Raw genomic sequence first — 26,975 nt, forward strand, 5'->3', positions numbered from 1 at the left:
TATCGTTAGTTATATCATTGTTCAAATCAATATCTATCGTGCATCCTAATAATCTCCAAATACAAATATTATTGCAAGTCTCTTTCCTTTCCCATTTTTGACACGTACTCAGGTGCAGCATTTTACCCGTACACTCCTCAGAATCATGAATGGGTGAATGGGTAATGTTGTCAGAATTGTGACACGTTTCTGCGCGTAGCACAGATAAGCCATTTTTGCCGGGCCAAATTCGACGGCCCATACAATGGCAAGAATTGCATCGCTACTTTGACGAATCTCCCATACTTCCTTGAGCGCACAAATGGTGCCCCGTAAGACAATTAAGACGTCATTTTTATTTATACTTTGTCTTTACTGTCGGGAAAATTTTCTTTCTATAACTAATTTTACACAGAGTGCTTCTTACTTCAGAGTGAGCAATACTGCAGCATAGACAATTTCGGTGGTGGTGACGTGTTGAAGGTGAAGAAGAAGGCACGTCTTGAGCGCTTAACACTTACCCTCATCAGAAATTATTTAGTTTAATAGACAATTTTAAATTAGACAAAATAGATGCGACTGTCAGCGGAAGTATTAATTAATGATAATAACAGAAATGAGAAACATTGCGCTTTAAAATGTTTTATTTATATGCACATTTAAGGCCTAAGTGAATTTAAATGCACCTAACAAAATATAAGTACACTTAATTTTGCCAGATGCCTTCAGAAAACAACTGTGCTCGTGACTGGTGGTGTTGTTCTAAGGGCATTCATGGTTGACATTCAGATTATCATTCAAAGGGTATCAGAACACCGGCGCAACTGTGGACAAATGCGTGTAAGAAAGGCTTTTGATCCTTCATCATATAAAGGTGAAAATATGTGAATCCCTTCAATAATTCGTTATTATTTAACAGCTATATTCGAAATTATTTAACAACAATTACTCTATCATCGTCCTGCTGAGCTTTGAAAATTGACCAGAGAGAATCATAAATGCGATACGAGATCCGTTAGTTAGACACAAGACTGTCAGTTTCACGGAAGAGAGTATTTAGAAAAATAAGAGACAGAAAATTTGTGAATGCTGTTCAGATATTTCAGTAGCAGAGGCTGTGAGCTTGACCTTTGCATTGGGATTTGGATCTTCTCAATTATTCTCGCCGTGATTGGTGAGAAACATTATATATTCTGTGTTCTGATTGGTCCAAATGAGAAGGTCGGTAATTCAATATGTACTAACGGATCAGAGATTGTTAAATATGTAACGACCAATAAACATATTATCCACATTTTTAAATAACAGCGACAGAAAATCTTTCTCAAACCTTTGAAATTTGCCACTTTTAAATTGAAATTTCTGAAAAATTAAAAGATTGGATTTGTGATCGTATAGTTGGAACGTTCAAACGCTAAGAGAATGTTTCAATAACTAATTAATAACATTAATGTTTCTTGCCGGTCAACACACGATCCAATTAACACCACTCGTTTAATTAGAAATGTGTGCGTCATTTGGGATAGAAAAAAGTAATTATCGGGTGTTAAAATTTTAGTGAAGGTCGCATGTGGCAACGTGGCTATATCAAAACGTTTCATTTTTGGCAGAAATAACCTAAATTCGCTGAACGAATAAAAAACATTAAAAGTACAAAGCATGCAATATTTACATAAAAATTCAGCAGGGACATTATTGTGAGATATAAATGAAAATTTCACACTACATAGATTGTTTAAAACACGTACGGTAATCCTGATTAAACTTATAGAACAATATGTCGATGACATGCAGCATTGAGCCGGTGGCATTTCCTGACATCGCTCCAGTGGATTTTTAACGCAGAATTCAAGCTTGGAGCGAAGAAATGTCATTGGTAAAGGTTGGGATTTTCATCACACCTCCTGGCATTAGACGATTTAGTTCAGCCTTGTCACCCCACACCCCACACGCAGACACCTCATCACCCCACACCCCACACGCAGACACCTCATCACCCCACACCCCACACGCAGACACCTCATCACCCCACACCCCACACACAGACACCTCATCACCCACACCCCACACGCAGACGCTGAAACTTAAGTTTAAAGACGAGGAATTAAAGTTAAAGAGAAACGAATTAAAACTCTAGTTAAGTGCTAGGGAATGATAATTCGAACGAAATGAAGAGGAATGAGAACTTTAGTTTTAAGACAATAAATTTTACCTTGATATAAACAATCAGGAAATAGAGCTTGGGTTCAATTATGATGAATGAGAGAGAACTGATTAGTTCGCCGGTTCACGGTCAATGATGTGTATTGCGAGTAATCTCAACGAAGAGCGCTACGGTTAACTTAAAAAATGTTTCATTACGTAATGTAATTTTCCGGCAGCGCACACATTGAAAACGTATTGTGACTTATGTTCTTTAGATGAACAAATCGATGTTTCATAAGGTCTGAGCAAAAATGTAGAGAATTTTTTGTTAAAAATACTTTAAAAAATAATTTTACACACCGAATCCGTAGAGCAAAATCCTTTTACTTTTAAGATGTAATTGTAACCAAATATTATCACTACTCGGGCTGAAAATAAAGAAGATATTCAAGTTTGAACGATATTAATCGGTAAAGGTAAAAATTAACGGATGAGAAGCCTACGAATGGCCAATTTTTGAAAAGCGACCCCGCCACAGGTATGGCTCTGATATTTTATGATCTTTTAGCCATCGGGGGCACAAGGGGGCGTTCATCCCTGCCAAAAAACTGCCTTTGTTGTGATTGGTTGATTTTGCGACCTTCAGCTACCGTCCCACCAATAGGAGCGCGGCAATAGTGCGGAGTCTCGAACAATTCAGTCACGCATCAGTTTTTGTCGGAGAAGCACGCGTGTGTGCCGAGGTGAGTTCCTTTTTCTCGTGTTTCTTAAATCTAACCATAAATTTATGCAATTAAAATGCTCTAATTTTTAATTGACTGCGAATAATATATTAAGATAAAACAGTGAATGATAGTGTAGTTGAGGGATATGCAGTCCATTGCTAAAGTCTACGGATATTGGGCGCAACATTTAATTATCAAGCTTGAATATGATTCATGAAATAGACTTCAGTAAGCCGATGAAAAAATGTTCAATCGTTCAGGAAAATTACGATTCATGCAAAATATTTCGAATCTAGATCCATTATTGTAATCGAGAATAAAAATTACTGCAACTGTTTTTCTACTTAGGAAGAAACGGACTTCATTGCTTATAGGAAGTGATTCAAAATACTATTAATTCATTTTCTGACAATCTCACGCTTATAAAGTTCTTGAAGGGAATTAATTCCTTCTATCAGTAAAGAAAAAAATTACGTACAGCCTACAAAAAATATCACGACAATTTGTAATATTCAGCCTACAACTGCATTTTGGAAACCAAAGACATAATTTTATGAAAAATTTTAAGTTAACTCTAGCGGTGTGAAATAAGATGTATAAAACATGCTTTGCGATGCAGGCTTCGACTGAGGGACGATGACGGGACGGCAGCTCGTAGCAGCGCTGACGATGCTGGCGCTCGCGGCGCCCGCCAGCGCCCAAACTAAAGTCAACATCAGTGAGTACCGATGATAATTAATCATTATTTGCATCGTAAATTTAATTTCCCCACATAATTTGTATACGATAGTAACAAAAATACCAGTAATATTTATTTTTTGGATGAAATTTCACGACTAAGCGACCTGACTTAACATGAACGCAGGTTGCTAATGACTTGTATATATCGTATATCTCTCATTTGCGAAATTCTGTCATTGGATTTGGACACGTTTCTTATGAATAAGAGTCGTATCATTATGAGTCGTAATTATAATATGAAAAGATCGAGTTTCAGCATAGAAATTTAAATAAGGTTTTTTAGAATTAAACATTAGCGTGAGATATAAATGGAGATTTTAGGATTATGATAGAACTCCTTTATAGTTTCTTATAACTTCCGGGAAGCACGTTGCTGGAATGGATATTAGACATTTCAATGTGAACTACCGGGCAGGCATTGATTGCATATTGCATCGCTGCTTCTACGCTTTTGGTTAAATCGAAAACCAGAAAATTCTGGATAGATATAACTGGATCCTGTGGAAATACAGTTATATCCATATAACTTTATAGGCTTACTCCTGAAATTATTTTGAAATTCTTTGTTATTTTTTTGAGCCGCCCTTGTCAAATATCTTTCAAAAATTACTTGTCCTAGATTGGATACAAAGTCCTCTCCCTAGATCGCTGAAACAATCTTTGCCCTAGATCACGGGAAGTCTTCGCCCTGGATCATTAAAACTGACTTCGCCCTAGATCGCTGAAACAGTCCTCGCACTAGATCACTAAAAGTGGCCGCCCTAGGTCACTGAAACAGTCCTCGCCTTAGATCGCTAAAATAGACTTCGCCCTAAATCGCTGTAACAGTCTTTGACCTAGATCACTAATTCAGACTTCGCCCCTAGATCGCTGAAACAGTCTTCGACCTAGATCAGTTTTACAGTCCTCGCTCTAGATCACGGGAACACACGTCGCCCTAGATCTGTTCAACTGTCAATTATTCAGAATATTTTAGCTTGTCCTACTGATATGTTGATTTCAGGTGCTGACAAATCATGCATCATAATTATAGTGCATAATGGAATCTTTTATTCGAGTCACCGATTAAACAATTCAGTTACTTAGGCATTACTTCCTACCTTGCCTTTCTCCTTTGAAATTCAAGTCCTACGTGTAGAGCTATTGCCGATGATAGCGTTAGTACTACATGTTGCTACATTGCGACGTAGCAACGTATTGATCGAGCAATAGCTGTACGTGCGAATATAACTTTCACTCAAACTTGAGTTGCCTTCACTCAAAGGAACTTGATTTTCCTTCACTCAAAGGAACTTGATTTTCTTTCACTCAAAGGAACTTGATTTGCCTTCTGTAGCATACAAAGTTTCCTGTATTCTTAATAACTAGCCGCTAATAAGAAGCACGTTTTAGAAGTCGTTTTTCGTAAGCCTTCGTTCTTGTTTCATGTTCATTATGTTGGTTCCGTGTTGCCGTGTTCTTCCCACCTTTCACGCGCGTAACTTCACACATTACACCTTCACTCAAAGGAACTTGATTTTCCGTGACTCAAAGGAACTTGATTTTCCTTCACTCAAAGGAACTTGATTTGCCTTCACTCAAAGCTACTTGATTTGCCTTCGCACAAAGGTACATGATTTGCCCTCACTCATCGGTACCTAATTTGCCCAAGCACATAGGTGCCTGAGTTTTCATAACCAAAGAGGCCAAAAAATCATTTGCCCAAATAATTAAAAAAGAATGCAGGTGGCCCTTATTTGAGTTTTTCCACATAAAGTCCTTCTCACAAGGCCTGATTTGCCCACTCATAATTACCCGAGCCTCATTTCCGTCACTCATAAAGACACGAGAGCGCCAGGTGATCAAGAATGGTAACAGTATCATCTCATTATTAATGGTAGGACGAAAAAAAAGAATACCTCTATTCATTTCCGTGTTATTACTTTACATGGTTTCTACATGTTAACCTTATGTGGCCTTTACAACGTGTCCGAGGACCAGCATTGAGCCGCGGGGCTGCGTTGCTTATTGAAGAAGATCGATCCGCTGCCGCGTCTGTAGGTCCTTGCAACGGCCAAGCTGTGCGTCCCAAATAAAATGAGGGAATATTCATAATTTTGGTAATGAGGGCAGTCTAAACTAAATTGATAACTAAAATTTTCGAATAATAAACAATTTCTGAAAGAATTATTTCTGCTTCATTGTCGTATTGAAAAAGATGGAGCATTTTCATCCCTGACTGCATCACATTATTCACACAGGGTAAAGGAATCATGGAATAAAATTGGATTGACTCAATTTTCGATATCAGAATTTAATAGCGAGTCTCGGATTTGAATGTTAACGTGACTCTAAAATATAGGCTATAAATTAATTGGGCGTAATTTAACGATAAGTAAGAAGTCGGAAACATATTAAAATTTATTCAAGGTCAGAGCCTAATTTTATAGTACCATGACAGTCCATTAGAAGAAATTTTTTTAAGAGCAAAAAATTTAAAAGGTATTATAGTAAGATTTATAACTAGTAAGATACCAAGACTATTAGTATGGTAGCAAGATTTTTATTATAAATATTGCACTAATATACATGTATAATACTTGAATATACACAGTGTAGAAAATTATTTATACTTTACGAGCTTCAATAATGAGTTTTGCTTAATAATTTAATGTTTTATTATTTATAACTATTATTACTAGATAGCATTCGTTCGTTGGTAATTATAAGACACTGTAATGCATATCATCCATGTATTATTCACTGACCACACAGCGCCATCGATCTTCTCTTGCAGTCACACAGAAACAGCGCTGCCTAGACCCTTGACTCTGTATCGCGATGCAGACCCTTACTCTGTATTGTGTCGAAGACCCTAAGTTCTGTATTGATACGCAGAACCTTGGCTCTGTATTGTGACGCAGACCTACACATCTGTATCACGAAGCAGAACCTTGGCTCTGTATTGTGACGCAGACCTACACATCTGTATCACGAAGCAGACCCTTGGCTCTGTATTGTGACGCAGACCTACACATCTGTATCACGAAGCAGACCCTTGGCTCTGTTTAAAATCATAGATCCTTTGGATTTTTTGAAGAACACAAGCTTGACCTATACGCAGCTGCCAGCAAAATAGAAGCGTACATATAATATGGTAGAATTCTGTGACATTAAAGAAATGGTCGTAATCTAACTGCATAAAAATTTCAATCGAGAGTTCCAGCGAACAAAAATCTTTTGATTTTCATGTAATTGGCCGTCAAACAGTGAAATTTCCAATAATTCGTGAATAAAAAATAGATAAAAAATTCAGAGCCCTATAGAGTCACGAGCTATAATAATGCGAGCCGATAAAAAGTGCGAAATTTATCGTAAATATCTAAGCTAAATACTCATACAATTTACAGAGCTGTTGAAGCAGTGCTGCGGGCTGTTATATTCACGCAATCACAACAAAAATGTCGAGTGCGATTGGGCGAAAAGCCGCGGCTCCTTATGAACTGTTTTTATTTTGCATCGATCAAGTGAGGTCGACTATTGCATTATAAACGCAGAGCCTGGACACTTTGCATATTACACTTAGTTTCGTGACGTTCAACACATGAATAACTTACATGAAAGTGTACTATTAGAGGACTTTTTCGTACACTTCTTCGTGCAGAAAAAGTAAGGTGATTGATAAATAAGAATAAATCAAAATACCTGGTTGTTTGGGATCATTCGAGAATCAAGTTTTTTTTCTATTGATGGTCTTGGATCAATGGACGGGCCACGCACCATAAGTCATCCATTGCAAAAAGATTTCTTGCTGAGGTTTTCATAATTATAAGTCATAACAGGATTAAATTTTCTGCTCGTTTTAAAGGACTCAGGATATACTGACTCTTTCGAATGTTTTCAATAGTAAATGACATTAACGAATGTATTTTTCGCTGTACAAATTTCAATCACCTAATGGATGCTTGCGTTATACGTGCAGTGTCACTTTATGAATCCACGAACACGGCTGCAGAGTCCGGCATCATGGCGGCACTGAAATATTTTGCTGCTAACCCAACTGAGGGCATCACTGTTGAGCATCACTACTACAAGCCAATCGTAGAGGGTAAGTTACCAATTGCTAACCCAACTGAGGGTATCATCATATATCATCATTATTGCAATCGTAGAAGATAAGCCTCCAATGATAATCATGTGTAGTAGGTACCCCTTGTCATCTGATGTTGAGTGATTACAATAATCAACAAACAAGTCCTAAACAATTATTGTGTGCAGACAAGATATAACGTGCTGTTCAAAATATCTTATTTAAGATTTTTAAAAAACAGACCGTTTTGTCAATGGCCGCAAAAATTTTTATCTACCTTTGGACTAACTGGAATACAAACTAGAAAAGTGTTAAATGTATTCTTTTGTCTTCAATCGAGCTTGTAAAGTGCAACGTGTACATTTTCAAATAGGCTATGTTGTGTCATGACATTGTAACGGGAACAAAAGCAATGCGTCATCCCAATGTTGGTCGTGTGGAGGAATTGGCCGAGCCGAGATGACGGAAGAGCTACAGTTGAAACCTGCATAGGGTCGAATTTTTTTCTCTAAATTTTGACATTACAATTTTTAAAGTAAGACTGTTCAAAAAATAAGCAGAGTCTGTCATCAGTATTTATGCATATGACGAATAGTATATATTTATGAATGTAATTTGACGTTCTTCAATGTTATAAATATAGGAGACAACATCGAGTCGACGGTTAACGCAACGTGTGACGTGTTCGACGCGGCGGTGGACGCCTCGGCCCCACCTCACCTCATCCTGGACGCGACGAGGACGGGCATCATAAGAGACACTGTCAAGACCTTCACTAAAGCCCTCGCCCTGCCCACCTTCAGCGCCTCCTTCGGCCAACAAGGCGACCTCAGGTGTGGCAGTGATCCCAAAACTCATGCAGTGATTAATGTTATAATTATTATTATTTTTATTGTGATTTTTATTACATTTTCCCATACAATACAGGGGTTAGACAAAATAAGAGAAACACCAGAGAAATCCACAAAATATATTTAGTATGGTGAAAGTCCATCTTTTGCGGCAATTACAGCCTCAATTCTCCGAGGTATTGATTCATACAAATTGGGAATTATTTCAAAAGGAATTTTAACCTATTCTTCAGTTAAAATTCCCTCCAGTTCTTTTAAAGACGATGGCGGCGGGAATCTTGCATCTTGCATCTGTAAAATCGACCGCAAATGCTCGATAATATTCTGGTCTTGTGATTGTAGTGGCCAAAGGAGATGCTCAACTTCATTAGAATGTTCCTCTTGACATTTTTTAACAATTCCAGCTGCCTGGATCGGGGCATCGTAAATAATAAATAATAATAATAATAATAAAAATAATAATAATAATAATAATAATAGTAAAATAATAATAATAATAATAATAATAATAATAATAATAATAATAATAATAATAATCTTGAAAGATGGCATTCCCCTCCAGAAACAGTGCTTGAACTATTGGATGAACTTGGTCCTCCAAAATTCATAAATGGTCACGGCTGTTGATTCTTTTCTTGAAGAGAAATCATTGGTCCGTCGGATTCTTAAGAAAAAGCACCCTAGATCATCACAGATCCCCCGCAATGTTTTACGGTTAGGCGGAGGCAGTTTGGATCAAATGACTCTTTTGGTTGTCTCCAAACGTAAACTTAGCCAGAGGTTAGAAATAAGGCAAACGATGATTCGTCATAGAAAGTAAAATTTTTTCCACAGCAAAAGGGACCAATTCTGGAGGTTTTTACACCACCCTAGACGCTTTGAAGCATGTGCATTTCAAACCAGAGGTTTTTCTAATTGCAGCTCTTCCATGGAATGCAGATCTGTGCAGCTCACGGCAGAGTCTTTATGGAAACTGGTTTCTGTAGGTGTCCATTGCGGTTTGCTGTAATTTTAACATCTGTGGTCTTTCGATTGTGACTCACAATTCGATTTAGGGACCGACGGTCTTTCCCAGACAATTTCGACTTTTGGCCAAACCTGTACTTTGCTGCGGAAATTTTTCTTCTCTTTCAAAAACAGTCATTACTTTTGAGACAATACCTTTAGAAACGTCAAGCATTCGGGAAGTTTCTGTCATATTAGCACCTGCCATACAGGAACTAACAATTTGGCCTATTTGAAGGTCAGAGAGGTTTGCCATTTATAGGTTATAGGTTAGGTTATAAACACAAAAATTTACGAAAAATATCTGTTCAACGATAAAATATCAATTAGCTGCAACAATAATTAATAAAAACATGTCACGTTTTCATTGTTTACAACATGTTTATAAGTTTCGATATCAAAATGTCTGGAGTGTCACTTATTTTGTTATTTTGTTCAACCCCTGCATATCATTATTACAAAACCTATTATAAATAATGACACATTGTTGCAATATCTCTAAAGTTCAAATTTATCTTCGCTACATTGAATAGTTTGTCACTTTCAGATGCTTGACGAGATGTCCGTATCGACATTAAGCATAAAATTCATAAGTTTTTGTACCCACTTTGTTTCTTATAATTCCTCTCTTTAAGATTTGTCTTACGATTCTTTAATAAGAAAAAGTATTATAATAAAGCCGTATTGATGGGCAGGGAGTGGCGGGACCTGACGGCGTCCCAGGACCAGTACCTGGTGCAGCTGCTGCCGCCCGCAGACGTGTTGGTGCAGGCGGTCAGAGACATGGTCAACACCCAGAACATCACCAACGCTGCTGTCATATACGACGACACTTTTGGTCTCTGCATTGTTCAATAATACAATATTTTAATGTAGTTAGCAAAAATTTCTATAGTCATAAGTTGCGGATTTGAGATAAAAAAATTGAAAAAATTTAATTTTTGCGTCTCACACATGATGTTGCATGCTTTATACGATTGGTTTATAAATAGAATTTTCACGTTTAAATTAGGAAGAAGATTTCGAAAAATGAGCACGTAGTACTAATGTTGAAAGCACATTACCTGTTGTACCGTGCAGTGATGGACCACAAGTACAAGTCGCTGCTTGAGAACCTCCCTTGTCGCCACATCATCACTCGCGCCGCCGACACCGACGCGGCATTACGGGCCCAACTGACGCGGCTCAAGGTGGGCGGTTCAAGAGAGTGGTTTTGGGGACTTAAGTGTTCCCGGGGACGTTGGGAGGTCCCGAATCGCTCTGATGATGGTGGTCCCTAGAGGTGATCCCGGGGTCAGATGGACAATCACGAGGGCAGCGAATGATACCGGACACAGATGGGCAATGTTGGGTTGCAAGGGAGCGATCCCGATACGTTGTTTGAGCCCGAACAACAAAAATGAAGATGAGGACCCATAGAGGAGAAGCGAGAGATTCCGAGGTCCATGGGCGATATTAGGGGCTCAAAGAGATGGGAGAGCATATGAACGATCTTGAGGGGGAAGAGGTGATCCAACTAGGCTGCGGTGGTGCAGTGGTGAGAGATTCTGTCTCTCGCACCCAGCTCCCGGGTTCGAGTCCCACTGAGGACAAGTTCTTCCGGGACGCTCAGCTCATGGTCAACTCAGCCATTCATGCAACTCTGGTTGATAAATGAGTACCTGGCTTGTCCAGGGTGTTGTGTAATGCAACCAAATGGCTCTGACGGGTCAGCGAGCCAGTGATGGTCGTGGAACTACCAGTGGCACCAAGTGCCCGGAAAAACTGACCTACCACCACCCCCCCCCCTCCCTAGTCGCCACTACCAGGGTGGGCAATTACAAAAACAACATCCAATGAGGCAGATGAGCAATCCGGGGCTAAATGCGGATCCCGATGGGCAATTGATTAATGGATTGGATTATTTTTATTTATTCTAATCGCAAATTTACCAGGAATTTAAAAGTAAAGAAAATAGCCAAAACTTTCACCATTTCTTATAAGAGAAAACGTTTCGGAATCCAGCTCCATCGTCAGTTCAAAACCTAGAACACAGGTACAAACAATTAGTAACCTAAAATTCACATTCAAACAATTCACCTAAACTTGAGGACATTAAAACTAAAATCGAAGATAACAGAAATAAAAATGAGATGACATGTAGAGAAAGTACTATCTATTTACAATTTGTAGAGGATAGGAACTGAATGCAGCATTTAAACTGGGTTTCTGTTTGAAAAAAATAATGATTCTAAAATTCGTAGGTCAGAAACACCGGTTGTGGAGGCTAAAACTCTAAAATCACTATTGCACTGCTCGGCATGAATACGCACGGCTGAATGAGGGGGATGCGCAAGCATGTTCCCGGTTCTATAACTTCTATAACATACTTGCGCATCCCCTCATTCAGCCGTACGTATTCATGCCGAGCAGTGCAACGTCCCGGTGTCCAATAGTGATTTTAGAGTTTTAGCCTCCACAACCGGGTTTCTGACCTACGAATTTTAGAATCATTATATATTTTCAAACAGAAACCCAGTTTAAATGCTGCATTCAGTTCCTATCCTCTACAAATTGTAAATAGATAGTACTTTCTCTACATGTCATCTCATTTTTATTTCTGTTATCTTCGATTTTAGTTCTAATGTCCTCAAGTTTAGGTGAATTGTTTGAATGTGAATTTTAGGTTACTAATTGTTTGTACCTGTGTTCTAGGTTTTGAACTGACGATGGAGCTGGACTCCGAAACGTTTTCTCTTATAAGAAATGGTGAAATTTTTGGCTATTTTCTTTACTTTTAAATTCCTGGTAAATTTGCGACTTAAGCAGCCAAGTGATTTTAATACTTATTCTAATCGTTGTTGGAGGATTGATTCAATCCCAGGTCAAGCGGGTTTACGTTTTCTTGTTTGCCATTTGCGCGTTTGTGCTTTTGAGTCAGAGTTTGAAATAAGATTTTTTCTCTAAGAGTGGGATTTAATTTGCTTGCGTGTAATTGAGGTTGTTTGCGAGAATACTTGATGCAAATTTTTGAGCGTGTGCTTAAGTGCATGTTTGAGTGACTGATCCATCTAGTTATGATATCGCTAGTGAGTATTATAGTTTGAGTGCCTGCATTGTCTGCAGGAGGCGCTGCTGGTTTACTACTTCGTGGTCGGTAGCCAGGACACCATCAGGAAGGTCCTCGAGGCAGCCAACGCAATGCAGCTCTTCGGCAAGAAGTATTCCTGGTACGCCGTCACCAAGGTCCGTTAACCAGTTAACCGTAACTATTGCCTTGGGTTGGAGACCAGGTTTTGGTCTTTAGGATGAATATTTGTGAATCGCTTTAGATAAAAAATTAAAACTAATTAATATCCATTAATAATTCAAACGAATTATTAATGGATATTGGGTCAGATAAGAGTCTGGATGGATAATGTTGGGAAATTGTGATCTTAAGGGAGGTTAGCCTCATACGATTAACTTTTTTCTTGAGAATACTGTTCGAAGTGATCTTTCGCAAAATTTTAACTCAATCTTAATAAGACCAACATCAAAAATAATAATTAAATGAAAATATTATAATAATTAATAGATATCACATTTCTTCTTTCAAATTATTACAGCAACATATTATTGTATATTGTAACAGCCCAATTTGCGTAACTTGGTTGCAGGAAGAGGGCAGCATCGGGTGCGGGTGTGACAACAGCACTGTGGTTGTGATGCAACCAATCATGGATGCTGCCATCATGGCCAGGGTTGAGAAGCTCAAGAAGGATTATGGGTTGACTGCTAAGCCAGCTGTTGATGCAGCCTTTTATTTCGATTTTGCAGTCCGCGGAATTAAGGCAATTGCGTAAGTGAAATTATGCAATGCTTTTGTCTGTACATTTTAATTCTCAATTAAATAATTTTTAAGTAAGAATCGAAAGCAGTTATGAATTGAATCATAAGTTGATTAATAAAAAGAAAACACTTTTCAAGCCGTTAATCCACATGATGTTATAAGAGATTATAGAATGAAAACTTTGACACTATTCGAAAACATAGAGTTGAAGTTTATTTAATTCATAGAATTTCCTCTTCTCCAAGTCCGGAGACTGCCATATGTGTAAAAAATTCCGTGTTTACAATTTGTTTTGTGATGGCTTGGTGGTCCGTAGTCAGATGGTGAAGAACGGGAAGTTTGCTAGCTTCGCCTTTGTGAAGTGTGCCGACTTTGACGAGAGAAAACCGCCCACCAGAGATGATTTCAACCTCAGGGCCGCACTGAAGGCTGTGAGTAATCAATTTATTAATTAATTTATTTTAAAATTTCAATAAAAAATTAATTAATTTTATTTATTCACTGGACAGTTAAAGAATAATCTACTAGAAATTCCAATAATTCAACCGACAATGATCAAGATGAATCGTGCCAAATTGTTCCGATTCCCTTATGAAATTGATGAGTCATCGAGTTGGAAATATATTGTAAAAATATCGCAAATACGTGAAAGTTTGAATGTTCATCATGTACGTCAAATTATGAGTAATTATACAATTTTAAATGAATGAATAATGACAAATGAATGTGCCAATTTTCAATGTTTGTGACATGCCGGGACTGATCGGGCCCAGGCCTTTATGTACGAATATCATTGACGACCATTATTGTATCCGTAGGCAAAGAGTTAACAATTACATTCAAATTTTATGGCAGGTGAAGATTGAAGAAACTTCTGATCCTATCGTTTGGAATGGCAACGGAAAGAGCTACATACCTTACAAGATGTCCATTATCAAGGTGGAGTATTTACTTGATAAGCCGAAGCCTCATTATTCATTAGTGATTGACATAAGATCTTCGTCACAAAGACGAAGCATCTTTTTTATAAGCTTTGGAAGAACACTTTATTGAAGTTCAGATTTGACGTAGTATTCAATAATTTATCGGCTATTAAATTTTGGGTACGGGCGAAAAAACGATTAATTAGACGCGATCCATGAAGAGATTTCCCTTAAAATTTTAACGTATCAAATTAATTTTACTTTTATTCGGGCTCAAATCATTAACTAGATTAAAATTACTGTTATTTTAACCCGCAGGTGGAGATTCTGAAGGGTAAGATAGACAAGGTAGCGGGCGAGACGTCCATGGGCCAGCTCGAGGTCGGTGTCAGGGACGGAGTGAGGTTCGAGCTCAGCAAGAGCCTCGCCTCGCATCAGGTGAAGTTTTGTTCTTACGTGACTATAAGATTAAGGCTTAACAGTTTCGGATTAGAAATTATGGCTAAGAAAGTTTTTCGAAGGAATCGGCACAAAAAATAATCAATAAGAAATTCTTGATTATATCAAAATGGTCTTCGGTTATATCAAAATATCCATATTCATGTTATATAGATTTACAACCGTCACAAATGGATCGGCCAAAACTATCAAAAAAGTGAACTTCAGAGGAATGTTTCCTCAACAAGTATCTCGTCTTTTTTTGAATGAATAACTTTTAATATCTAAGTCATGCATTGGAACATACATGCCAGGCCATCACTGTGTATCGCGTGACGACCGTCGAGCAGCCCCCGTTCATCATGAAGCGTATCAACAGCAACGGAAAAGTTGAATTCTACGGCTACTGCATCGACCTCATCGACGAGATCCGCAAGATTGTCAACTTCGAGTGAGTCGTTCGAGAGTCTTCACTTATTTGTGATCATGTTCATCAAATCAAGCTCAAATATTGTAAAATCGAAGCGAAATAATTGTCGGTTGATGTTCAATAATTCCGTATGCGTGAAACTTAAGCTACTGAATCATTCGTCTTTTAGCCCTATTTGCAATCAAGAGTTGCGTACTGTTGAAATTGTCAATGATTAATAAATAACATGTTGTTCTGTGGGTAACAAGTGACAATGAGTAACTGATTCTGAAATAGTTGTGATACTGAGGGCCAAACAAAGGTAAACAAAGGTAACTTCAATTCGAGTTCTCATTGGTTTCTGCAGATATGAAATTTCAGAGGCTCCTGATGGGTTGTTTGGCACCATGAATGACAAGGAGGAATGGAATGGCATGATCAAGGAGCTTATTGATAAGGTGGGTAAACGCTGCATCGTGGAATAGACTTATAGCGCAGTTTAAGTTGTACGAATAGCATGACATTCATGTCACTTAATATATTTCAGGATGATTGATTATAATAGCAACTTTGTCAAGTAACTTTTTACTTTCGCTTTCAAAGAATTTTGAGAGCGAAAAATATTACATATTCCATACCTTAGAAAAAAATTCCATATCATAAAATATTCTATACCTTGAAAAATATTTTTTTTTTACTCTAATGGAACAAAGACGGTATACATCGAGATTGTGTTTCATGCGAGTTATGTAAAGATTTCCTAATCACTTTGTTAGTAAAACGCACACCTTGCAGCTGAGCTGGGAGAACAATAAAGACCCTGGTCTTTATTAGTAGTGAAAATTATGAAGAAACATTTAATGCATCCCAAAGGTCGGATGTATACTCAACCCATCTTGGACTGTATAGATACGATTATAGCGTTGTAATTGTACCAACACTCATTACAATTCTAACGTTGTAAAATTATGCAGTGTGACAAAAGTTAATAGATTAATGCTTTACGAAAGCGAGCGGAGATTGCGCTGGCGCCGCTGTCAGTGATGGCGGAACGCGAGAACGTCGTCGACTTCACCGTACCGTACTACGACCTGGTCGGCATTACGATCCTCATGCTCAAACCAAAGGCGAGTTGCGACCATTGATGAAAAGCATTTTACTTCTTAATAAAGCTAAAAATATCCGTGTTAATTTCAAAGCAAGAAACTGAATACCCTTTTCATCTTTACATATGCAAACACGTTGAAATTCAATAAAGTATATATTGCGCTTATGTGTTTATTCATTAAAATTATTTAAATGTATTTTCTTCGATGAATTCTCGTAGACTCCAACGTCGCTGTTCCGTTTCCTGACGGTGCTGGAGCCAGAGGTGTGGGGCTGCATCCTGGTCGCCTATGCCTTCACGAGGTGAACTTGATTTAACACGTTGACTACGAAGTGGTACATATGCGTACCACTAAATGTATTTCCCCAGAACGTAGTGATACATAATTAAGGTTGCCTAAAATCGGCCAAATCCGAGAGCAAAAAATATAACTCAGTACTCACTGCAGTGAGTGACAGAGAGCGCATTTTCTCGTCGACGAAAACTTGAGATCATGGACAGACGGACGGACAGACAGACAGACGGACGGACGGACATGGCGAGCACAATAGTGCATTTTTTCCATAAATGAGAAAATGCGCTAAAAAGGCCAAAATAAGGCCGATAACTCAATATATACTAGTTAATTGGTAGCTTCTGATATAAAAATTCTATTTATTTTCTTTTTGCAGTATTTAAAATTTAATTAGGAAGCACGCCTACCATAAATTTTAGCCGGCCAACGCAATTGAGAAAACCTAAATCACGGAATTTGTCCGGAAAAAATGACCGTCTGGCAAAACTGTTTAAAAACTGTACTAAAAATGAAATAATAGTACAAGATGAAGCAATCGTTGTCAACGTGTTAACGATAATTGTACTCTGGATGATCGCAAGAGTTACCGATTTAAAGTATTATAGTTATAGTTACCGATCTAAAGTATTAGTACGCATTTCTCAATAAAAATAACTAAAAAGATCAATAAATTTTAGATAACTCAAAGTTTATTAAAAAATTTCTTAGAAAGAGGTAAAATGGTATTGAAGGAAATATGTACCCAACTTTTCTGCTACCAAAAGGAGGCAACAAAATAAGGGTTAAAACTTTGGGTCACATATTGTATATGAGACGCAAGAATTTGTGTCATATATACACACACCATTCAGCGTGTTGCGTATACCTAAGCGTTCCCATTCCCACATAACAGATATATTGAGCTTTGTGTGTATACGGTGTTCTGTTTGACGGAACATGAGCGTTACATTAATTAAAGAATTTGGATTCGGCGAGCATCTGTTTGACGAAACAAAACCGTCAATTGCTGCAATGCCGCAGTGAGCTTTTGTTCGATGAATCATGATTGTTCAGTATTCTTCTGTTGGTGTTCAATGAAGGTGTTGCTGTTCAATGAACCTCCACCGTTAATTTTGTTCAGTTCTAAGGGTGCCGCAGCTTCTCGATGGAACCTATTCGTATATTTTTATTCTATCCACAGTGTGCTGCTGTACATATTCGATAGGTTTAGCCCGTACAGCTACCAGAACAACAGAGAAAAATACATCGATGACGACGAGAAAAGAGAGTTCAGCTTCAAGGAGTGCCTATGGTTCTGCATGTGCTCACTCACTCCTCAGGTGAATTCCTTTCACGTTATTTCTGTCAAAAGATTGAAAGTGTATCATCTAATGTGGAGAAAAATACTGAAAAACTTTTTAAAGCAATCAAGCTCTATATAATTTCGCAGATATGGATAGAAATTTAGAATCGATTGAAAAAGAATAAGTGAATTACAATCCATGTCTCGTCTAAATTGTAACCTTGGTTCAGTTCATGAATGTTGACATGAACTGCTTGAAATCATGTAAATATAAGATAATATATCAACAGGACGGCAGGGAAAGATAAAAGTATTTGGCTAATACTCGTACATAAGTATGTTTTAGGTTATTAATATTTTATATTATCCAAGTTAATGCAGAAAATTTGCAACTAATGAGTGATTCGTGAACCAGGGAGGTGGTGAAGCCCCCAAGAACTTGTCGGGTCGGTTGGTGGCGGCCACTTGGTGGCTGTTCGGCTTCATCATCATCGCCTCGTACACCGCCAACTTGGCTGCCTTCCTCACAGGTCTCGTCAATATATCTCACGATATTCATCATTGGATATGTATTATTGTAGGGATTTGACAAATCTTATGAGTCTTTTTTATATTAAATACTAATAATATATATATATCGCAGGAAATTCATTCGGCAAAAGTACAGAATTCACTCAATATCACATTGTGGTCATGCATTGATAGATCCTAACTGTGAAGAATATATCGCTTAATATGGAGTTTAAAATCACGGGTATTAAAGCTATCAAGTTTTTATAAGAATTTATGATTTTTTTGTGACGCCGCAGTCTCCCGTTTGGACACGCCCATCGAGTCGCTCGACGACCTGGCCAACCAGTACAAAGTGCAGTACGCGCCCATGAACGGCACCTCGACCATGACGTACTTCCAGCGTATGGAGTACATCGAGAAGAAATTCTACGAGTTAGTTACTTGCTTTTTAAATAGGAAACTGTGTCACGTGAATATCTATGAAGGATTTTGCTGATGAATATAGAGTTAATGATTTTAGCGAAATTTCGATAATGTATGGTCAAGGTTTTGTGTGACAGCTCATACTCAAAATATGCGTGATAAAATCATTCCGGGAAACTTTATCTAGATTCCGAATATTATTAATTTAGCAGAAGGTAAATATTTTTTATTGTTAATGAAATAGCTTACCTAGATGAATATGTTCTAGTTTTCTCTCGCAGTTAAATGCAGAAAATGCTCTTATGAAATCAACTGTAAAAACCTATAAGATATAATTAACTATTGAAGAGCCTCGTTATACACAGCACGGAAACTTTTTCTGAAAGTTTTTGATCACATTTACCATTGATGATTAAAAATCTATCCTCTTTCTATATGCATAACAAAAATTATTTGAATCAGTTGGGTTATATTTCCCTCAGCAATTATTTTGCATGTAATACATCGCCTGGCTTTCAGTAATATCAAAAAGTAAAATTACTCTTTATCAAATGTCCCTGTCTTTGAAATTCATTAGTTCAATATCAATATCAATATTATCCCCAATAGGATCTGGAAGGATATGTCACTGAACGACTCGATGAGTAACGTGGAGCGCGCCAAACTAGCCGTGTGGGACTACCCAGTCAGCGACAAGTACACCAAGATGTGGCAGAGCATGCAGGAGGCCGGACTGCCCACGGACTTTGCCAGCGCCCTCGCCAGAGTCAGGGCATCCAAGTCTACCTCGGAGGGATTTGCGTACCTGGGTAAACAATTAATCATGGTATAAGAATGAGTTATGAATAAAGAGAATTCTTCTAACTGGACGAAGAATATGAGGTAAAAGCTATATATTCAAATTGTAATTTTTAAAAATCAATTTATGAGTTACCTAATTCGTGTGATGTGATTTGTTAAGACATTTCATTTGTTATGAAGGTGATGCGACGGACATCAGGTATCTGGTGCTGACCAACTGCGACCTGCAGATCGTGGGCGAGGAGTTCTCGCGTAAGCCTTACGCCATCGCCGTGCAGCAAGGCTCGCCGCTCAAGGACCAGTTCAACGATGCGTACGTTGTTCTCATTAATAATATTATTTGATGGCGGATGTGGCCTGCAGTACAAACGAGCCAGTAACCTTTTAAAACAAATGCGGTGATATCACCATGATGATTTAGCAATGGGAATGTAATGGCAATTTGTCAATGTAAAGTTATAAATTATATCATTTTAGGAAATAATGCGAAATGGAATGCATTAAGTAAAATTGTGAATTGGTGTCAGAGTATTCTGTATCAACCTTTTGAATACAATACAGTCAGAAGTTATATATGATTCAAACTATTATTTTACCAGTGGCAAAGCTTATAAATAAAAAAGTTGATATCCTCCTGCCGATGGAAATACATTCGTGACGTTCTTTCAGCATTCTGAAGTTGCTGAACCAGCGCAAGCTGGAGACGCTGAAGGAACGATGGTGGAATCAAAATCCCGAGAAGAAGTCCTGTGAGGCCGAGAACGACCAAAGCGACGGTATCAGCATCGAAAACATTGGTAAGATCTGCAATGGGTGACTGAAAATTATTTATTTCGGTTCTCAAGCTGCTCATGAGTATTTCCTAAACATATTTTAGAAACACACCATATTACCATTTTGGGGACTGTCACCGCAAATATACTTATTCTTTGACATCATTTGATCAAATCAACGTTATTAGTTTGTTGAACAAGAATTTTAAACTGAAGGGTTTTATCTAACTCTCAAACTAATAATGTAAATTTATTATAACAAACTGATTTTTTTAAAGCAACCAGGTGTTTTAAAGTAGATTACACTAAGCTGTTCATTTCTCCATTCGTGATTGCGTAGAAGAAATTTTTAGTTGCTCCGTGCTGATGGATAGAATTTATGAACCATACAAACTGAAAAGTTGTATGATTCAAGTGTCGAATTCGGTTTTAATTTTTCCCAAAGAATTAGAACTACATTTAGAACATTATTTTAGCGGCATGCCTTTACCACGCTTGCAGTGAATATTCAATCGCTAAGAGATATTTCCACGCGGCAGGTGGTGTGTTCATCGTAATTTTCGTTGGCATTGGTCTGGCGTGCATCACGCTTGCCTTCGAGTATTGGTGGTACAGGCATCGTAAGGGGGCAACCGTGGCTGACTCCACCAGGGTGGTGGCGGTGCGGCAATTTGCCGAAAAGCCCAGCAACAATTTCAGCAAGTGAGTGAAGTACGTTCTTCTTGCTGAGTAATAACGTCGAAGCATCCAAATTATTTAGAGCGCATGGAAGCAGCGTAGACTTCGAGAAAATCAGCATCAACAACAATTAATAAAATCGACAAAAAATAATGCATCAAATAAATAATGAACAATCCTAGTGCATACGTATTATTTGTTGGGATAATTAACGCAGAAGAAGAGTTACGAGGCACAGAAGTTCATCGCTATACAATATTACCAATTAACAGGCTGGAAGTTTACATTATAATTTGGAGAGAAAAATATGGTGCGAGAGTAGTACAAGTAAAAAAGTGGTGTCCTATAAGCGAGTTCAGCTCTGAAAAAAAGAAAAGAATAAGCTTAGAATAAAAAGGTTCTCTCTCCTCTCCTATTAGTGTAAAGAAAGAAAGAAATAAATTATTCGCAAGCCTGCCATTTACTTCCGGAATTTGTTGTATATGTGTTATTTATGGCAGTAGATTTCTGTATACTAAAATATTGAAGATTTGTAATACTGATGGCATAATTTTTGGTTCTGATGAATCTTTATCTGACGTGAATTCATTCACTCAGAGTTATTGGGAACTAATATTTAATTTCCTCACAGTTAACGAGCTCCTATGTGAAATTTTCGTGAGTTTCTCTAAATTTCTGTTTAATTTTATTCTATGTGATGTTGAAAGCATTGCAATTTTAGGCCTAAATTGATTGCACAAATTTGTAACATGCGTTTGTAACATGTTAATAGTGAGGATATATTTGATTTCCACATAACTATTTATTAACTGTATTCTCTTGCTATCAACTGCGTACTTAATGCAATGACAACCTTAAAAATGTTCATGCTAGTTTGTTTGTAGTAAACTGAATGCCCCTGAAACATGACACTGCATACTTTAATGACCCTGACTATCTTATCCCTTTGGTGTCCAGCTGTAAATATCTTTTGCCTTTCATGAATGGCGTTTTATATTTATGTAAAAAGCACATTCGTCCAATTGAAGAAATATATCAGCCTTAATTTCAGGCAGTGGGCAGGTCGCAATATGTAACTTGTAAATTTTTTCTTTCGATGAATAACGTTGTATGAATGCAACGCGGTGTTTCGTCATACGCTATGAAAATTGGTCGCTAAGGGGGCTAAGATACACGTAGGTTCAATTTGTTCGTAGCAAAAGGAGGTTGTTCGTAGCAAACTGAATGCATCTAGCACATGATCCTGTTACCTGAAAAATTAAGATGTTTGATTTCAGATATGAAAAACACTAAGACCTGTCCTAATATTATTACTATCATCGATATTACGACCATCTGCACACACAATTTAAGTCATCTCATTTCCAAATTATTGTGTGAAGTTTATAGTTCAAAAATGATCAGCAATGTCTATATCAATAATTTAGATACGTTTGAAATTTACGTTTATTATCGCTGTAATTTGATGGTCTACAATAGTGAATCGAGTTAAGCTGTTTGTTCAGCACTAGATTGTCAAACATTTGTGGTTGGTTGTTTATTAGTTAGTTGAAGTTTTCTACTGTTAAGTTTTACTTATCCTAAATTCGTATATTAAAATTAATTTAATGTTACTAAAATTTAACCTAATAATTAACAATTAAGTAACATTTACTGAAATTGTGCATCATTATCGACAGCTGATTTGATGCGAATATTGAAGAAATAGCAACACGATAACTTTCTGCTTTGAGTATTAGGTTTATAACCGATGAACTAATACTATTATCTCAAATGAATAATAAAATAATTTTAATTGTCCTTGCCTTATAACAACTGACATTGTTCAGAATATATTTGAATCAATTAATCAATCATGCCATTTATATCAATAGTCTTGATCACCATAAAGTCGAGTAAACTATAAATGTAGAATACAATTCTGCAATAATTCACAGTACCTTCAATAATGTCGAAATTTTGTATGGGTATTTTTTTAAGGAAACAGGAAATGTGCTTTTTAACCTTAAAATTTTTCTCTATGTCAGGGACAACAAAAGATTGCATGGAGACATGCATCCTGTTGATAATGCATGGTGATGACTTCGGTTGCGTTGAACGACATTCAAAAGGTGACTTGGCACCCAGTTTGGATTCGGAGCAGAAGTCTGCGCCGATTGAAGCAACAAATTAAGCAGGTTTAGGAGAAAATCGGCATCCCAGCAGATTTGAAACTGGATTTAAAACGCCCTTGCCAGAAGCGGCTGATTCGCAGCATGAATCTCATATTATGAGTACATATATAAGCCTCATAAAGAGACATGCCTACCAAATGCCTGCTACCCCACTGATTCTAGCCTGCCTTGAGCGGCTTCTGCCCGTCTCAAACACTGCTTCAAGTTTTAACTGTGCATGGTCGCCTTCACTCGAAGAAAAAGCAAGACTCATCCGATATATTGAGATCATCATGTGCATAATTTGATTTATTTTCTCACTGTAGATCAACCAAAGTAATCTTCAGTAGAATTAAATGATTTTATGATTAGATTAGCTGTTTAGTTATTGATCTAATGAAGTTTGCACCTTTTTGTTACTTCTATGATGACGAAAAATTTAATGGCAGCATTAGAGGAAATAAATATCCGTGCACACTAGGCCATGCGACTGTAGCATTAGAATTATAGCAAAGACTATGTCATGACCGATGAGGCGTTAAGAAAATCTGGACGATTTGCTGACTGTGGTGTCGTAACTATTGGTAATGCATATTATTTGCTAATTGATATGAAATATTATTGGTAGAGGGAAGAAGAAGCTTGATTGTCTCAGATCCTTTCATTAGTTTATATATTTTTCATTTCTCCGGCACTACTTGGGTAGCCTAGTGCATAGCTGGCATCAATAATAACAAAATGAAATGCAAATATTTGTGTATTTACTGCAGGCTTTCAGTTTGATTTCATAGTCATGGAATAATTATAAGCTCTTTAGACGTACTCGTACCTAAATGAAAAGACTCAATTTGTGAGATGAAATAAATGTTTCACAAGCTTGCTCTATTCTAGCAATTAATATAATTATTTGAATTGTATGACCACTCATTATTATTAATTATTTTTAATTGATGTTCACCTCTATAAAAGTCAAGGCTACACTAGAAAAATAATTGGAAAGATTGTCAATATTTATCAAACTATTATATTCGTTATTTTTATGATGAATTTTTTTATCCTCCCACGTAAGTCAATGTGAATACGTGAGAAAATAAATGAATGAATGTCCCATCTTCATTATCTAAATATTTTTCTTACAGGAGAAATTACTAGTTTTTAGGCCATCAGTGATTATCCGTCTGAGTGAAAAAGGTTTGAAATAAAAGCTGGCAATCCAGTGAACTGCGGTGTTAGAACAGCCTTCAAATCATGGTAGAGACTAAAATGGGACTCACAATCGTAAATTATTTAAAGTTGGATATTAATATCAAGATATCTTATTGAAATACTGATTTAAGTTGTAGTCTTATATGGAAGGTTTTTGTCAATCACTCTAATTATGGAACACCTACAGCGCTATGTGCAGACCGTAACCTTTGTTGGAACCTTTCATGGAACTAATACTATTCTGATGAGAGGTAAAATTTTGATAAATGTGATTAAATGATAGTAAATTAGACTTTCATCACTCGATTTTAGTGATAAAACAGTAACAGTATAAACTCGATTTTGAAGCTAAATTGAAACGTTTTCAGTGGTGAAATCAACCATTTATAGATATGTTTCTATCTAAGGCTCTCAGTTTTGTTTCACGGCATTATTTAAAAGTTCTCACAGTTTTAGTTGTAATGTAAGAAATAATCAAATTGACGATCCCAAAATCAATTAAAAAGGAAGATAAATTAAAAAAAATACAAAGCAAATGTATTTAAAATGACGACGATGCTTGCAAAGACTACGTTCATGGTAAACTAATCGTAAGTTCAGTTTGTAGAACTCAAGCACATATAGAAAACAAATTATGAAACTTCTACCATACATAATACGCATGCGACTGGCGTTATATCCAACAGACAAATTGCTTTACTAACTCATATCCGACCATTTCACGGCCACTTCAAAAATATTTGAAAATCCGCAATCGAAAACAAGGTATCCATTAACGAAGTGTGCTCAGCATCATACATGCGACCAAGTACTGAGAATATCTTACTCTAGAGCCACCCAAGGATCCTGAGACTCAGTCCCTACTCTTTGTATACACCGCCCTTCACAATTACCAATTGGGTGTACCAGTGAGAATCATGGACTGGCGTCCGGTGTAGCGCGCACCCGGCTCAGACGGAAAGAGGTTCGAACTGGTGCACTCAGCACGACTATGCCATGGCACTCGAACATTTAAAGTTTGAGAAAAGTGTGAGGTGTTTTGCATCCCCGCCCCGTCGTGCGTGGTTTAAACGAGCCCGTGAGAGCCCGAACGAGACCACAGCCCATTAACTCTAATAATTTACCATTCGAAATTGTCACCAGCCTATCGCCATTCATTTGCACATGTGAGCAAAAGGGTGAGGTGGTTCTGTGAGCAAACCGCCCACCAGAGCTAGTAACTTGCAGCAGATCAGTTATCCTGAGAGAAACTTCGGGTGGAACCAGCTACTGCATGGTTCGATTGGTCTTTTGCGCCCTATGCTGAAGTGATGCCATGGATTTGCACGTCACAACGGCTACGGGCCTCCACCCCAGTTTCCTGGGGCTTCACCCTCGCCAGGCATAGTTTACTATGTTTCGGGTCATAGCATATGTGCTCCGCGGTGCTCACCGTCCAGCCCGCAACTCCCGTGAAGGAGAATCCTGCCGAATCAAACAATCGTGAGCCCGGAACGTGCGCCTGTCCCAAGCATAGGAAAGCAGGATCAGCTCGGTACTAGCAACCACTTTGACATGACATGTCTGACGGCGCAGCAACGCGCCACCACACCTTTGCTAACGAAAACTAAGCGCATGGGGGCTAGAGATGGCAGTGAAACAAAGTTAAGTTTCCTAAATTTTTCTTTTCTTTATTAATCAAGTTAATTGCAACGTATATTATTGCATAGGCATATGAAGATTGGCCGGGCTGCGAGAACGGATAGGGTCAAGGAAGTTCCCCACCAAAGCGACGTGCCAGATCTGCAGCCATTTGCCCCCAGCATTTTCGTTCAGTGCTGCCACAAAAAATATGGAAATAAATTTAAAATCATAAATATCATTAATGGTAACAGTATTTGTATATAGATCTATTATATTTATAAAATTCATCATCTATTTAATTTCTCCATATATATTAAATACATCTATTAACTTATTAATTCATCAATTTTGTACTAATATAGTTTTAGGTCAACTATCATTTAGTAATATTAAGGGCACAGCCCATTTATCAATTAACAAAGAAATGGCATGCCAGCATGCAATATATTAAATTTCTCCTATTATCCATTAAATATCCATTAAGGTGTAATTATTAAAATTTAATATCTATTGTATAATTATTTAAATTAAATATTGGCAACACCTTTATTTTAGTTTGAGGTCAGATCCTATGTCAGTCTCTGAAACTGTCTGGCACACACCCGCACGACTAAGTGGTACCGAAGACTTACGTCTCATAAAAGACTGAAGCTGGTGCAGTCGGCTGAAGCAGGTAAGTGGTCCAGCTGGGGCTCAGGAGAACATGCGGACGTGGAGATCTTAGCACCTCATGGCTCCCATCACGTGCGACGAAGAAGCAGTACCGTAACTCCGGTCATAGCGTCCTGGGATACTGATAAATCGACAGCCGCAGGAGGAACTGGTCACGGAATGAGGTGCTAGAGAAGCCTGCGGATAGTTAGTCGATTGGCTTGGAAGTTTGGTTCCATTCAAAGGGAATCCAGAAACCGCAAGCCTCTAATACCTCAAAATCGCTAAGGTGGTGTCAGGCAATTATGTAGTTTCAATGTAACTTCGTACTGAAATGCATTATAGAACGAAAATTATAGTTTTAAGTCTAGTT

At 37.6% G+C, this 26,975-nt stretch overlaps 1 protein-coding gene across 1 annotated transcript; it reads left to right on the top strand.

Annotated features, from left to right (window-relative positions):
• Positions 1-2,834: 2,834 nt before the first annotated feature.
• Positions 2,835-24,026, top strand: LOC108682435 (ionotropic receptor 25a). The gene is made up of 23 exons (XM_018171595.2): positions 2,835-2,867; positions 3,469-3,567; positions 7,552-7,677; positions 8,303-8,492; positions 10,211-10,353; positions 10,596-10,705; positions 12,621-12,740; positions 13,154-13,335; positions 13,643-13,757; positions 14,182-14,265; positions 14,568-14,687; positions 15,002-15,138; positions 15,464-15,554; positions 16,107-16,223; positions 16,424-16,506; positions 17,680-17,818; positions 18,197-18,311; positions 18,591-18,726; positions 19,327-19,526; positions 19,699-19,831; positions 20,188-20,315; positions 20,831-20,993; positions 22,997-24,026. The coding sequence occupies exons 2-23, from the start codon at positions 3,486-3,488 to the stop codon at positions 23,046-23,048; spliced, it is 2,766 nt and encodes a 921-aa protein (XP_018027084.1). The 5' UTR covers positions 2,835-2,867; positions 3,469-3,485; the 3' UTR covers positions 23,049-24,026.
• The last annotated feature ends 2,949 nt before the right edge of the window (positions 24,027-26,975 follow it).

The sequence above is a fragment of the Hyalella azteca genome, unplaced genomic scaffold, assembly GCF_000764305.2.
Source record: "Hyalella azteca isolate HAZT.00-mixed unplaced genomic scaffold, Hazt_2.0.2 contig8353, whole genome shotgun sequence".
Taxonomy (NCBI): domain Eukaryota; kingdom Metazoa; phylum Arthropoda; class Malacostraca; order Amphipoda; family Hyalellidae; genus Hyalella; species Hyalella azteca.